This window comes from Marmota marmota, unplaced genomic scaffold, assembly GCF_001458135.2.
Source record: "Marmota marmota marmota unplaced genomic scaffold, marMar, whole genome shotgun sequence".
NCBI classification, from domain to species: domain Eukaryota; kingdom Metazoa; phylum Chordata; class Mammalia; order Rodentia; family Sciuridae; genus Marmota; species Marmota marmota.
In genome coordinates, this window is record NW_025999896.1 from 705,126 (window position 1) to 720,522 (window position 15,397).

General features: G+C 52.7%; 2 protein-coding genes across 3 annotated transcripts; both read left to right on the top strand.

Annotated features, from left to right (window-relative positions):
- Positions 1 to 6: 6 nt before the first annotated feature.
- Positions 7 to 10,987, top strand: Nlgn2 (neuroligin 2). 2 transcript variants are annotated; one of them, XM_015504411.2, is made up of 7 exons: positions 7 to 431; positions 4,015 to 4,065; positions 6,139 to 6,288; positions 6,457 to 6,642; positions 6,746 to 6,938; positions 7,300 to 7,896; positions 9,693 to 10,987. In XM_015504411.2, exons 1-7 carry the CDS (start codon positions 326 to 328, stop codon positions 10,564 to 10,566), a joined length of 2,157 nt encoding a protein of 718 aa, XP_015359897.1. In that variant the 5' UTR covers positions 7 to 325; the 3' UTR covers positions 10,567 to 10,987. The 2 variants fall into 2 exon arrangements, with proteins under 2 accessions (XP_015359897.1, XP_048653930.1); XM_048797973.1 differs by lacking the exon at positions 4,015 to 4,065.
- Spem1 (spermatid maturation 1) lies at positions 10,983 to 14,226 on the top strand. Its single transcript, XM_015504536.2, has 3 exons — positions 10,983 to 13,173; positions 13,263 to 13,320; positions 13,501 to 14,226. The coding sequence occupies exons 1-3, from the start codon at positions 13,039 to 13,041 to the stop codon at positions 14,220 to 14,222; spliced, it is 915 nt and encodes a 304-aa protein (XP_015360022.1). The 5' UTR covers positions 10,983 to 13,038; the 3' UTR covers positions 14,223 to 14,226.
- Positions 14,227 to 15,397: the final 1,171 nt, after the last annotated feature.

The following is a 15,397-nucleotide window of genomic DNA, read 5'->3' on the forward strand; positions in this document are numbered from 1 at the left end:
GGCTGGCGGGGCTGCGACGCGGGGGGAGGGGGGTGCCCGGCGGCGGCCCCCAGGCGGCCCGGGCCTGGGCCTTGGCAGCCTCGGGGAGGAGCGCTTCCCAGTGGTGAACACAGCCTACGGGCGAGTGCGCGGTGTGCGGCGCGAGCTCAACAACGAGATCCTGGGCCCGGTCGTGCAGTTCTTGGGCGTGCCCTACGCTACACCGCCCCTGGGCGCCCGCCGATTCCAGCCTCCTGAGGCACCCGCCTCCTGGCCCGGGGTGCGCAACGCCACCACCCTGCCGCCCGCCTGCCCGCAGAACCTGCACGGGGCGCTGCCGGCCATCATGCTGCCAGTGTGGTTCACCGACAACTTGGAGGCGGCCGCCACCTACGTGCAGAACCAGAGCGAGGACTGCCTGTATCTCAACCTCTACGTGCCCACTGAGGACGGTAAGGGCGCGGGCACAAGGCCGGGGATCCCGTGGACACAGCCCACAAACACTCACACACAGACCCTCAGGCACTGGCCCACCTCCTAGCCCCTGAGCTGGGCCTTGGTGGGGGCAGTGAGGGGCAGTATGTCCCTATACCTCTGCACACCCTCTGAGAAGTAAGGGTGCCTGCCAGGTTGCTCCAGCATCATCCCACACACAGCCACCCTGGAAGTTCTTTGTGCCCTCGGAGAGCCATGGTAAGGATAGCAGGCACTAGGCTAGGCTCATCCACCCTTTCCCCAAAGAGGCACATAGTCAGGCACCAATCTCAATGTAGCCACTGGGTGTTCAAGTAATCAATCCATCACCTGCTCAGAGCCCCCTCCAGCCTTGCTTCACCTGCTGCTTCTAGGCCTGGGCTTGGCATACCTACTTTAGCTACACTACACCTCAAGGACAATGTGGGCTCTTCCTACTCACCCTTCCCACCCCAGGCAGCCTGAAGAGGTATCCCTCTATCATGTGGCCCCCATAGTCCCTAACCTGATCTGGTAGTGGCTCTCACACCTTCTTGTGGGAGATTTCTGTCTCATAAAAAATTCTTATGAATCCCTGAAGGAAAGCTTCTTGCCAAGGGCACCTCCACTCAACACAGCCCAAACTTCCTTCCTGGAGCTGACCAGCTACTGTTCAGGTTAATGAATTCCTGTCCACTACAGGACTGCTTATAGTTCCAGCATACACCCCCAGACAATTCTCCCACCAACCTGCTGCACACCAGGATTAATCAGAACAATTTCCCACTTGTCTATGATAGAGGGTAACTGGCAGATTCAAGCTATCCCAACAGACAATCAGCACAAGGAGCCCCCACATTACCCTTCTGACACCCCATCATGATACTCCAAGACATGCCAATACCTCCACAGAGCCCTCTCCATGCTGTTTTAAACAACCAAATACCTAGGCCATTGGGTACTCAGGAACCTGTAACTCACATCATGTCCTCAAATGTCATAATAGACTGAGTCTCAACTACTCAATACACGGAGCATGTTCCCAGCCATCATATACATTCACCATTTGCTTCAACACCCCACAGATCCCAATTCCCAATGTATTCACAGTGTACACATGCCTAACATTTCCTTGAAATTGTGTGTCCCATCACCCACACAGCCTGTGTTCCCCAGTATCCCTAGATATATAGAGATCATGGGCCCTAGCAACATACACATATACCTTATAGCCCTGTGACCCCATACCTGGACAATGTGCTCCAACAGATTACTTGTGCCACAGTCTCCAACACCCTCAACACTTCTTACAGATTGTTTGCCATACATCCTATCTAGAGATCACCTGTAGCATCCCTCAGATGGTAACAACACCTGAGGGATGGTACAGATCAACTCAAACACCTTGCATCTGCATCCAGAATCCTCTCATGCCAATCATAGAACAACTCATGCACCGCAACCCACTCATATCCACTCACAACCCACTCACAACCCATATAGACAATCTACCCTGTATCCCTCATTCCATCTGTGTACCTAACCTCCTAACTACCCCTCTCCATGTAAACCATGCTCCCAACAACCTATACACACAGTGCACAGAAACTTTGACTTTAATGCATCCAAATTCTAAGTATCCTAGCCAAGCAAGGTTGGCTCATCCCAGCCACTCAGGAGGAACTTCAAGTTCAAGGCCAGCCTGGGCAACTTAGTCCCTGTTTCAAAATAAAAAGCAAAAAAGAACTGGGGCTAAGGATATAACCCCTGGGTTCAATCCCCAGTACCCGAAAAAAAAAAAATCTAAGCACCCTATTCCCTTATAGACCATTTATTTACTCCCGCATACTCCATATGTCCTCCCCAGTTTCTTAATAAAAGGAACCATGCTTCACAAGAAAACTACACATTCCTCTCCCTCTCGTGGACCACTTATCCCAATGTCTTGTGAGTCCTTTACCCCCAAACCTCCAGACTGTCCATCTCAACACTTCCTGCTTGTGGACTCTCCACTTCCACACTTTTACATAGGTTCTACCCTATGTTCTTCCCCCAGTAAAACACTCAGTACTTTCCACCACTGGACTGTCTACCTCAACACCTCCACACAAATGATTTGGCCCCTGGCCCCACAACACCCATGCCCACACCTTCTATATTTTTAACTATTGCTTATTGCAGACCTGCTTGGAACCTGACACATTCAGGTGATCTCACTGAATATTCACACCAGCTCTGGGAGGAAGAGGTTGACTCAAGCACACACACACACACTCACTTCATTCTCACATGCATGCATGCCCTGCTGACTTCATCCTCATCCACACCCTCTCTCAAAGAAGAGGCCCTTTTCCCAGTAGGTCCTCATGGGGCCATTATTGCCAGTAAAGGAGAAATCTTCTAGAGCTACCCTGGGCCTTGCAGACTCCACAATCTATCCAGGAAAAAAAAAAATCACCCGGGGGAACCCCCTGAGGCCTCTAGGTTCTAGCTGTCCCCTAACTGATCCCCTAATCTGAAATAAGCCTGGTGCTAATCTCTGAGCCTAGTATGGGGCCTTTTCCTGATTCTGGGCACACCTTGTGCCACCCAGTACCCTCTGCCCCTGGTACCTTGGGTGCTAAGGTGGCTCAGGGCACTATGTTTCCTGTTCCCTAATTGTGGGCTGAATCCCTCAAGTGGGGAGGAGGGCTTTTTGGCAATTGAGCAGGGGCTGGGGGTGTTCCTGGTCGGAAGCTCTCAACTTTGGTGGGAGGAGAGGAGGCCTGGGTAAGGGATGAGGTTGGTGGGAGTGTGGAGGGATGAGTTGGAGTGGAGGGCAAGACCTGATGACCCCTTTCCCTGCTTTGCCCACACTGAGGAGATGGGGTGAGAAGCCAGGCCAGAGTGTGGATGGAAGAGAAATGCTGGCCGGTGAGGCTGGGTAGGAGGGTGGGCAGCCTTATCTGACCTTCCCATAGCCCTCCAGTAGGGAGCAGAGGGCTTCTGAAGGCTGTGAGCAGCAGGGTGGGCTGCCCTCCAGCCCCATCCTGCCCTCTGCCCTCCAGAGCTGTCCAGAAGGATACAAAGTCCTTTCTGCGCAGCCTCTCCTCTTTACAGCCTGGGTGGGGCAGCAGGCAGTGCTTGGCTGGCCCTGAAGGGGCCTTGTGAGAGGTGGCCTGGGTGGCAAGCTGGCCTTGGTCTCCTGGGGTTTCCTCTCCCCTCCCACCCCACTCTAACATCCGTTTCATTTCCAGCAATTAGCAAACACACCAACAAGCCAAATCCTTTCCAGCCAAGTCAATATGTCTTAAGACAGGCCTCAGCCCACGCAGGCACCCCACCCCCCAAAACCCACCTTTTCTTTGGGGCATGACTTTTTCCGGGGAGGGGAACAAAATTGGGTTGTAGAAACGTTTTTCTCTTTTCTTGGTTTCTTTTTCTTGCAAACAAATTTTGCTTTTTTTGGCTTATTTTTTCTGCCTCCCCTCACCCTCCCCTTTTCTGCTTTCTCTCCTCCCCTCCCCATCCACCACCTCCCCCGACCCCCATCTTTCCCCACAAAATTGTCCTTTTTTCTCTGTTTTGTGTTCCCGGTCTTAGGTCCGCTCACAAAAAAACGTGACGAGGCGACGCTCAATCCGCCAGACACAGGTAGATTTAAAAATCCCGCTGCTGCATGTGGTTGCTTATAAGAGGACTTTCATGGCCCTGCCCCTAACTAAATGTCCCCACAGCCCTCAAGGCCCCTCAGTTGTTCTCCCAACTAAAAAAAAAAATGAAAAAGAAAAGAAAAGAAAAATTTTTAATAATTAGAAAAAAGAATTATGAAAACTTCAAACGAAATTTGAACAATGTTGGACCCACTAGAAAACCTAACCATGGCAAAAATAAGGTGGAAAAAAAAAATTGGAATGTCAGAGAAACAACAAAGAATTGGATAAAATATTTAGACTTTGAAAGAAATTTGGATTACTTTGAAACTTGTGAAATGTAATATTTGGAAAAAAAATTTAATTTGGAGCAAAATAACATTTGGAAAAAAATTTTAAGTTGGCAAATTGATGACACAATTGAAATATTAAGAACCTGCTACAATTTCTAAAAGCCTGTCAGACTCAGAAAACGCAAACATTCTAAGTGAATCAAAGAATTTGGAAATTTTTGAAAAACAGGGCCCAATATCTTGAAGTTTCACCACAAAATTTTGAAAAAAAAATGCAAAGAACTTTTTTCTTTTTTTCTTTTTTTCCAAAATGGAGTTTTTTTGTTGTTGTTGTTGTTTTTTCTTTTCTTGTTGAATCTGCCCCAAGAGCTTCTTGCTTTTTGGTTGTTGTTTTTTTCTTTCTTTCTTCTTTCTTGATCCTGTTTTTTGTTGTTGGTTTTGAATTCTTGTTGCCCCAGCCCCTCTTCCTGCTCCTTCCCTTTCTGACTCCCCTCCCCACACACTGGGAAAAGGGTACAGGGAGGGTTGGGGAGAACCAAAGACATTTAGAACAGGACCTTGAAGGGAAGGAGAAACTACTAGAAAGTCAGAAAAAAAAGGGAGAAGTGAATTTGGGGAGGACACAGAGAGGAAGCTGCCTACCTGGGAGCTCTGGCTGAAGAAGTCCAGAGACTATAGAGAAAGCCTAAGAGGAGACTGGAAGCTGGCTGGTACAAGTGACAGGGAATGTCCTAGTGACCTGCAGACTGACCTGTCAGAAAGTTAGTTTTTACCAGGATGAGAAAGATGGTGAGGTGCTGGGGACCAACTGTGGGGACCTAGGCCTGGCTCCAGTTGATGGAGTACCCAGGCAAGTCAGGCATGGCAGGTGCTAAGACACAGGAGGGCCTGTGGGCCAGGGGTGATCCCAGCCCTTGGCACTATGCAGATCAGGGGGGAGCTGCAGAAGAGGGAACTATCTAGCTTGAGGACCTGGCAAGCCCTCTCAGACTCCCACTTTCTTCAGGAATTTCTCACCTCTCAGTCCTGTCCTGAGTGTTTCAAGGGCATACTGTGTGTGGCAACGATTAAGGGGTCCTTTGGGGAGATGGCAAGAAAGAAGTTTAGTTCAGGACCTAGGGCTCAGGCCAGTTTATGGGTGTCTAAGACTCAGAGCTGCACCCTGGCTTCATTAGGCAGGCTCTTTCCCACCCTGCCTCCTCCTGCCACAGTAATTAGGCTGGGGGTTGCTATGGTAACTAGGGAGGTGACCTAGAAAGGAATTAGGGCGGGGAGGAGACCAAGCCCCCAGGGACCCTAGGGCCTGACACCCCCTCACCCACAGACCAGGGTGCCATGTGGAGCTTGAGGCCCAAGGCCTGACTCTGAGGAAATGGCAGGACCCTCCCAGCACTTCTAACCCTAGTTCCAGCCCGAGAGCACTCTTTCCAGGTGCAGGAAGGAGATTTGCCGCGTGGGGAGGGGGTTGCTGGAACCAGCATAGGCCCTGAGGAGGGCCACTTCCCACCCCCTGGCCTCTCTTGGGCTTCTTGGAGGTCTGCCCCACATTTGGAAAAGTGATTGGGGACAGCCTGGCCAGGGGTAGTGAGGGACCTTTCTCTAGGGCTAGCTGTAGGGGGAGGGAGGGGAATCCGGTCTTGCCCCCCAGGGATGGGAGTGACAAGTCCCCTGTGCTCCTGGATGGTCCTTAGCAGACCTGGGAGCTGGGTAGTGCTGCTTCTGGTCTGACTGTGTCCTTATCCCCAATCCCCTGGCCCACCTGCTGCCCCCTCCTCACGCAGATATCCGGGATTCTGGGAAGAAACCTGTCATGCTGTTTCTGCACGGAGGCTCCTACATGGAGGGCACCGGGAATATGTTCGATGGCTCAGTCCTGGCCGCCTATGGCAATGTCATCGTAGCCACGCTCAACTACCGTCTTGGGGTGCTCGGTGAGGGTGGGCAGTCAATTGGGGGGGGCGGGGTCTGGGAGGTAGGCCTGGTGGGCAGTGCTCCTCTAAACCCAGCAAAATTGCTTTTGGGCTGGATTGAGCTGCCTGGAAAGGGGGTATGGATGTTGTGACACCTCCAGGGAGCTCCTTTTCTTCTTCTACCCTCAGGTTTTCTCAGCACTGGGGATCAGGCTGCAAAAGGCAACTATGGGCTTCTGGACCAGATCCAGGCCCTGCGTTGGCTTAGTGAAAATATTGCCCACTTTGGGGGTGATCCGGAGCGCATCACCATCTTTGGGTCTGGAGCAGGGGCCTCCTGTGTCAACCTGCTGATCCTCTCCCACCATTCAGAAGGTACCACAGCCTGCCCTGCTTCCCATAGCTCTGACCCTACCTGATCCCCCTTCTGGTTTTTGCTATTATGGCATAGCCTGAGGTCATCTTGCTCTCCTGCCAGGACTGTTCCAGAAGGCCATTGCCCAGAGTGGTACCGCCATCTCCAGCTGGTCTGTCAACTACCAGCCACTCAAGTACACGCGTCTGCTGGCAGCCAAGGTGGGCTGTGACCGGGAGGACAGCGCCGAAGCTGTGGAGTGTCTGCGCAGAAAGCCTTCTCGGGAGTTGGTGGACCAGGATGTGCAGCCTGCCCGGTATGGGGGTGGGAGAGGGCCAGGTCCAGGCCTTCACTTCTCCTTGCTGGTTCCAAGGAGGTTGAGGTGAAAGGTGCCTGTGGGCATTCCACTGGGCAAGGAGAGGTGGGCTTCAGGCCCTTTTACTGGCCTCTTAACGGCCTTTCCTCAATGGAGGTGGCCAAATAGAGTAAGTGAGCACAGGGTACCATGAAATGTTTCTGGAAGACTTCTGGAGAAGTCAAGTGCCCTGAAAGACTCTAGGAGGTCTTCAAATAGGGGAGAAGGGTTTTCCAGGGGGTACCTGCATGTGGGCCTATAGGGCCATGGGGCAAGACGAGGCCACTGAGCAGGTTATGAGACCCTGCCCCCTTCTCCCTAGCTACCACATTGCCTTTGGGCCCGTGGTGGACGGCGATGTAGTCCCCGATGACCCTGAGATCCTCATGCAGCAGGGAGAATTCCTCAACTACGACATGCTTATCGGTGTCAATCAGGGAGAGGGCCTCAAGTTTGTGGAGGACTCTGCAGAGAGTGAGGATGGTGTGTCCGCCAGCGCCTTTGATTTCACTGTCTCCAACTTCGTGGACAACTTGTATGGCTACCCGGAAGGCAAGGATGTGCTGCGGGAGACCATCAAGTTCATGTACACAGACTGGGCTGACCGGGACAATGGCGAGATGCGACGAAAAACCCTGCTGGCTCTCTTTACTGACCACCAGTGGGTGGCCCCAGCTGTGGCCACTGCTAAGCTGCACGCTGATTACCAGTCCCCTGTCTACTTTTACACCTTCTACCATCATTGCCAGGCTGAGGGCCGGCCAGAGTGGGCAGATGCAGCCCATGGAGATGAGCTGCCCTATGTCTTTGGTGTGCCCATGGTGGGTGCCACTGACCTCTTCCCCTGCAACTTCTCCAAGAATGACGTCATGCTCAGCGCAGTTGTTATGACCTACTGGACCAACTTCGCCAAGACTGGGTGAGGGCCAAAGGGGCTGGTGGGGCTGGGTGGGGCGCGCTGCAGGCTGAGGCATCCTCACCATCCTTGGCTGGTCCTCTGTCCTTCCCTCCCTCCCTTCTTCACATGGCCATCATTCCTCCAGGAAAGTACTTGCTCTTGCTGTCCTTTGCTTAAGTGAGACCAATTCAGACACTGCTGAACACCTTATCTGTACCAGGCACTGAGGTGAGGGTTAGAGATTCAGCAGAATTAGACAGAGAGGTCCCTGTTCTTTCTGGGGGTGGGCTCAGTTGGTAGCATTAGCTTGGTATCTGTCTTTCTTCCTCCCTTGGCCTCCTCCGGCCCCCACTCTGTGCTCTGCTTCTGTGTGACCACTGTGGTCTGTGTCTAAGTATGTAAGAGTTTGTATCTGTCTGTTTCTATGCCTTGCCACTCTCCTGAAATCCACTGACATTTCTCCCTTTCCCTCTGTCCCTCTGTCCTCTTTTTGTTTTTCCTCTTCCTTTATGATACTGAGATCAAAATCAGGAGATACTAGGCAAGCACTCTACTATATCCCCAACTTTTATTTTTTTTATTTTTTAAAATTTTTATAGTTGAACATGGACACAGTACCTTTGTTTTACTTACTTATTTTATGTGGTGCCGAGAATCAAACCCAGTGCCTCACATGTGCAAGGCAGCAAGCGCTGTATCCATGAGCCACAACCTCAGTCCCTATCCCCAACTTTTAAATTTTATTTATTTTGGTACTGGAGATGGAACTCTGGGGCACTAAACCACTGAGCCACATCACCAGCCCTTTTTATTTTTTATTTTGAGACAAGATCTCAGTAAGTTACTTAGGGCCTCAATATGTTGCTGAGGGGGGCTTCGAACCTGGGGTCCTCCTGCCTCAGCCTCCCAAGTTGCTGGGATTATAGGCATGCATCACCACACCCAGCTCCCACAACCCTTTTTTTTTAATATTTATTTTTTTTTAGTTTTCGGCGGACACAACATCTTTGTTTATATGTGGTGCTGAGGATCGATCCCAGGCCGCACGCATGCCAGGCGAGCGCGCTACCACTTGAGCCACATCCCCAGCCCCAAAACTTTACATTTTTTCTTGTTTTTGCTTTTTGCATGCTACTGGGGATTAAACCCAGAGAGAGGTGTTTTACCATTTAACTATACCCCCAGATCTTTTTATTTATTTATTTAGTGGTGCCAGGGATTAGAACCCAGGGCCTTGTGCATACAAGGCAAGCACTCTACCAGCTGAGCTATATATATCCCCTCCCACAACCCTTTTTAAACTTCATTTTGAACCAGGGTCTCACTAAATTGCCCAGGGTGGCCTTGAATTTGCGATCCTGCCTCAGCCTCCCAAGTACCTGGGATTATAGGCATGCACCATAGCACCTGGCTCCTCTTCCTTCTTTGGTCTGTTTACTTTATGCTGTCTCTGTCTGCTGGCAGCTTTTACCCTGGCTGTCTCTCATATATTTTTGTCTCTCCCTTTCTGTCTCTCTTGGTCTCAGCTTCTGCCTCTTATGGCTCTCTCTTGGTCTGTCTCTGTCCCTCTGACCTCATCTCTGGCTGTCTCTGGTGATCTGTCTTTATCCTTTTTGTCTCTTTGGCCCTGTCTCTGGCAATTTCTATGTCTCTTCACATCCGTGTATTGTCTCTACCTCTGTGACTTTTTCTCTGGATTTCTTGTTGTCTCCCTGTCTCTGCATCTCTCTCCTCTTCCTTCCCCTCTGCAGCCCCACCCTCCTTGGAGCCTGAGCCTCACCCTCACTCCTCCTTTCCTTGCCCTCCTATGCCCACAGTGACCCCAACCAGCCAGTGCCACAGGACACCAAGTTCATCCACACCAAACCCAACCGCTTTGAAGAGGTGGTGTGGAGCAAGTTCAACAGCAAAGAGAAGCAGTACCTACACATTGGTTTGAAGCCACGAGTGCGTGACAACTACCGCGCCAACAAGGTGGCCTTCTGGCTGGAGCTTGTGCCCCACCTGCACAATCTGCACACCGAGCTCTTCACCACCACCACTCGCTTGCCTCCCTATGCCACACGCTGGCCTCCCCGCCCGCCTCCTGGAGCCCCTGGCACACGCCGGCCCCCACCACCTGCAACCTTGCCTCCCGAGCCTGAGCCTGAGCCAGGCCCAAGGGCCTATGACCGCTTCCCTGGAGACTCACGAGACTACTCCACAGAGCTAAGCGTCACTGTGGCCGTGGGCGCCTCCCTTCTCTTCCTCAACATCCTGGCCTTTGCCGCTCTCTACTACAAGCGGGACCGGCGGCAGGAACTGCGATGCAGGCGGCTTAGTCCACCTGGAGGCTCAGGCTCTGGTGTGCCTGGTGGGGGTCCCCTGCTCCCCACTGCTGGCCGGGAGCTGCCCCCAGAGGAGGAGCTGGTGTCACTGCAGCTGAAGCAGGGTGGTGGTGTTGGGGCGGACCCTGCTGAGGCCCTGCGCCCTGCCTGTCCACCCGACTACACCCTGGCCCTGCGCCGGGCACCGGACGATGTGCCTCTCTTGGCCCCCAGGGCCCTAACCCTGCTGCCCAGTGGCCTGGGGCCACCACCACCCCCGCCACCCCCTTCCCTCCATCCCTTTGGGCCCTTTCCCCCACCGCCCTCCACTGCTACCAGCCACAACAACACGCTACCCCATCCTCACTCCACCACCCGGGTATAGGGGGCGGCATGGGGAGGCCACCCTCCCCACCCCTCCCCAGCCTGGGCCACTCCAAGGCAGGGAGTAGGACTTGGCAACGGGCTTTTCTCCTGTGGAGTTGTCACACATCATCGAACAGTGTTAAGGTGGACATGGGATTCCCCACTGAGATGCGTGTTTTTCCCATGCAAAGAGGCCCATTCTCTTCTCTGGACCTGGGCCTTTGAACATTGGCGGGTGTTTTTTGCCCTCCACTGGGACACCAGTCTTCAGTGTGTGGAAATGTGGAAGTCTTTTCCCACATGGAGGTGTGCTTTCTTCATGAGGGGGTATTTTCCCATGTGCAGGGTGAGGTTTTTTTTGCCGCCCTAGACACATGTTGGCCCCCTCAAAGAATTTCTGCGGGGATTTGTACCCCAGAATCCTGTTTCCTCATGCCTTCTCCNGGTCCAGGATACATTTCTCTGAGTGGAAACATGTTCTTGCATGTGGATGTGTGTTTTCCCAGGCAGAGGGTCCCTCTCTCCCCAGCACTTCCCTGCATCCCCCCCAGCCTCAGGCCCAGCACTCCTCACATGGCAGGTGGGAACAGACTTCAGATTAACCTAAGCTGAGGGGGATGTACAAACCCTGAGGAAAGGCTGGGGACCTCCCTCTCTCAGAGATGCTGAGTTGGTAGACAGGGAATGTGGCGTATGCCACCCACAGAGGCCATGCATGTTTGACCAAAGCCCTCCTGGGGCCTGAGGACAGCCTTTCCTTCAGTCCTCAGATCATTGCTCATCTGTGCCAAACTGGGTAGGTGGGTTGGAGGAGGAGAGAAAGACTCAAAATGTGCCAAGGATTTCACAGTCCCAGGCTAGGGCAGAGAAGACGACGGGAGCAGGTAGGATACAGGGTAGGGGGATGTGGCAGCTAAGGAGCCCCCCTGTTGTCACTCTGATTCCTGTGTCACCCCTCCCTCTCTGTCCCAGATCTCCATTCTCCAGCTCCTTCTCCCAGTTTGAAGCTGTCCCCATCTCAGGGTCAGACCAATCTTTTCCCCTACCCTTCTTTTACCCCTCCCCCTTGCTGCCAGGGCCAAAGGAAAAGAGCAATGTGTGTGTGTTTGGGGGGGGGTGGGTAACAGGGAAAAAGGTTTCATGGACAGCTTGGGGAATGAGGTCAGTTGCACTGAGGAACAGATGGAGGGGGCCATGGGGGACAGGGCTTGTTCAAACACCAGCAGGAAGAATTTGAAAGGAAATGTGTGAGGCTACTGCCCAGAGGTCCTTGGGTTTGTGCCTCTGAGGAAAAGAACCATGTAGGAAAGGGTTTTAAGGGCTGGATACAATGGCACACACCTGTATTCTGAGCAACTGAGGAGGCTGAGGCAGGAGGATTGCAAGTTTGAGACCAGCCTTAAGAACTTAGCAAGGCCCTAAGCAACTTGGTGAGACCCTGTCTCAAAATTTAAAATAAAACAAATGTTGCTTAGTGGTAAGCACCCCTGAGTTCAATCCCTGCTTCAAGAAAAGAAAGGGTTTTATGGAACAACAATAGAGGAGGGTGAATCCTCAGCCTGCTGTATGGCTTTCTGTGGGATGCTACTGCCAAACTTGAGTAAGGGTGGGATGCCATCTTCTACTGGCACCCAGGTCCAGGATCCCTGGTTGTGAGTCCCAGAACATTGCCTCTTCACTGTCCCTTCTCCTACCTCCACCCATGGAAACGTAGTTCTTTTCTGGCCCTTTCCCCTGCCTGGTCTAGCTCCTCTTGGAACAGCCATGCCCTCCAAATGCTAGCGACCTGGGCCCTGAGCCCCGTAGGCAGATGCCCCCAGAACCAGGGCATGGGAGGGGGGCTGGGGGACCCCATGATTCAGCCACGGACTCCAATGCCCAGCCCCTCTCTCCAGAACAATCCCTGACAGTCCCATGTCCCCACCCCAACCCTTTGCGGTTCTGTACACATTTTTAAACCTGGCAAAAGATGAAGAGAATATTGTAAATATAAAAGTTTAACTGTTGGTTTTGCCTGCTCTTATGTTGGGGTGGGGGGCTCTGAAACAAGCCTTTGGAGTCCAAACCTCTAGACCTCTTCAGTGAATAGCTCTGTGAAGTTGGGATTGCCTGGAGAGATCAGGACTTAGGCTTATGCCTGAGTCTCAGGTCTATATCTGAGACCAGAGCCTGGTGTGGTTCTAGAATGAGAGATGGGGCCTCAGGACAGATGCCAAACAGGGGAGAGAGCCAGTGAGCTGATTCAGGTGACTGGCTGCAGGAGAGGCATAAAAATGAAAGATTTGGCCTCTGCCAATGTCTGGGCTCAAGCTGAGGCTCAACCCTGGGCCAGAGACTCTGAGACTAGTGCCTTAGCACATTGTGAGAGAGAGTCCCAGCATCATTGTGACCCGCTCACCCTCAGGACACTTTGGGTAAGGCAGGTGGGCCAGTTGACACTGTGGGCACAGGGGCTGGGGGCCTAAGGGCCCTGGTGGCCCTAGGGACCGCCATGGCCATGGCTGAGTGGCCACAGCCTGGCTGGGATTCAGATAACCCCAACAGCTGCCAGGACGTGGGCAACTCCATCCTGTTGCTGATGGGTTTCATCATCTGCATTAACATTATCATCAATATGGTGACCCTGGTCAGGAGGGGGCCATGTGGGAGGGAACAAACTTGGGGGGCAAACCTGGTAAGGAACTGCCTGGGGTCACCATGTCCTCCTACACCTAGCTCTGGAGCAGACTCCGAATCATCTTACACCGGGTATTCCTTATCATTTGTGAAAAAGGTAAACAAGGTTGGGTGTTGGGGCATAGAAGGTACAGAAGTATGTCTGTCAGCCTTAAATTGGCCTCTTGCTGCTCTTCCCTCTGAGACACCACAATGGTGCAGCTTTTCTCCCCAGGCCTTGCCTCCCTTCACTATAGGAGCAAGCCTCCCCACCAGCCTCCCTCTCCCTGATTCACAGAAGCTGTTAACTCCTCCTCACCTGGGAAGCAGACCCATCCCTCGAAGAAGGAGAGCTCCCCTGCAGTCCATCTTCGATGCACCATGGACCCTGTGAAAATGACTGTGACCCCCCCACCCACACGACGACATCGCCGGCGAGCCTCTCCTTTGTGCCGAGTCCACAACCCAGCAGCTTGGGCTCCTGACACTGATGATGAGAAGCCCCCACCTCAGTACCCAGCAATCTGCTCTCGCCACTGGGATGGTTCCAAGGACTGGCAAGTCTTCCAAACCACCCAGAGACTCTGGGATCCCTGGACACAGGACATTCTGGAACCACTTCCCCAGACTATCCGCTTCCAGCCCACTGTAGAGAGAAGGCCCCTCAAAACAGAGATGCGGTCAGAGCTGGGACTAGAGGCCTATGTATACCCTGTGAACCCCCCACCTCCCAGCCCAGAGGCTCTGAGCCATAAGAACAGTGGGGCAGGTGCAGAGGCTGAGGTAGAACAGTGCCAGCCTGCCTCGCCGCCCTTCCTGGGCCCAGCGAATGTCCCCGATATCCCTCAGCGCCGCTCCTCAATCCGAGTAGCGTATGATGCCCGGGATGTGAGGCGGCGGCTTCGAGAACTGACCCGAGAGGTGGAGGCCTTGTCCCACTGCTATCCCTTGGCCTCTGGATCTAGCACTGCAGAGGGGACAGGAAAGGACTGGGTGTATCGTCCCCTGACGGGGAAGTGATGGGGAAAAAAATAAAAAGGAGAGAGGAGGTGGTTTGTGGTGGTGTGTGTGTGGGGGGGGGGTGGAAGGCAGAGCCTATAAGGTACCCAGAAGCCCTGGTTGTTAAGAGAATGATCTCCCTAGTAAGACGACCTTAGAGAGCCCAGGAGAACCTCATCCACCTTTTGTCCTCTCAAGCCCTGTCCTTGGCCTTTTCCATGGCCCTCCTTGGTTTCAAGGCTTCTAATTACCTCTACCCTATTTTTATTATTTTTCTTATTGTTATTTTAGTACAGGGAATTGAACCCAGGGGCGCTGCTTAACCAGTGAACCACATCCCCAGCCCTTTTTAGTACCCAGCAATCTGCTCTCGCCACTGGAATGGTTCCAAGAACTGGCAAGTCTTCCAAACCACCCAGAGACTCTGGGATCCCTGGACACAGGACATTCTGGAACCACTTTCCCAGACTATCCACTTCCAGCTCACTGTAGAGAGAAGGCCCCTCAAAATAGAGATGCAGTCAGAGCTAGGTCTAGAGGCCTATGTTTACCCTGTGAACCCCTCACCTCCCAGCCCAGAGGCTCTGAGCCATAAGAACAGTGAGACAGGTTCTGTCATATATTGTCTGTCAACAATAACATCTTTATTTTGAGACAGGTTCTCATTAAGTTGCTTAAGGGCCTCACTAAGTTGTTGAAGCTGGCTTGAAACTTGTGATAATATAATCCTGCCTCAGCCTCCCAAGCTGCTTGGATTATGGCATGCACCACTGCCTGGCCAATCCTATTTTCTTAAGTGTCCAGAGACGCTCTCAAATCTGGCCCCAGACCCCCAGATAGCCCTTCACTAGAGAGACTCCCTATCTCCATGGCCCTAGCTCCTCAGAAGTCCAGTTCTTGCCAGGCCAGGTTTAGGCCTCAGCCCCAGGGGAGACATAGTTCCTTCTTATACCCTGATTTTCTTGTGCGAGGATGACTAAGAGGGAGGGTCTCTAGTCCCTTGTATTTCTCCAGGAAGAACCTGATGCTCCTGTACCCTCCATGAGTCTTGGAACAGAAGATTAAATATTATAGATGCTCTCAAGAGGTACTTCACCATAACATCACAATCCTTTCCACGTTGCATGAGGCTCTGAGAGACTGAGTGACTTAATCATGGTCACATAGGTACCAAGGTTCAATTTCATGGCCTCAGA

Coding starts and splice junctions, on each gene's coding strand:
- Spem1 (XM_015504536.2), top strand. CDS start 13,039: ATGGCCATGGCTGAGTGGCCACAGCCTGGCTGGGATTCAGATAACCCC. Junction 13,174..13,262: donor TCATCAATATGGTGACCCTG/GTCAGGAGGGGG, acceptor TCCTACACCTAG/CTCTGGAGCAGACTCCGAAT. Junction 13,321..13,500: donor CCTTATCATTTGTGAAAAAG/GTAAACAAGGTT, acceptor CCTGATTCACAG/AAGCTGTTAACTCCTCCTCA.
- Nlgn2 (XM_015504411.2), top strand. CDS start 326: ATGCTGCCAGTGTGGTTCACCGACAACTTGGAGGCGGCCGCCACCTAC. Junction 432..4,014: donor CTACGTGCCCACTGAGGACG/GTAAGGGCGCGG, acceptor TCCCGGTCTTAG/GTCCGCTCACAAAAAAACGT. Junction 4,066..6,138: donor GCTCAATCCGCCAGACACAG/GTAGATTTAAAA, acceptor CTCCTCACGCAG/ATATCCGGGATTCTGGGAAG.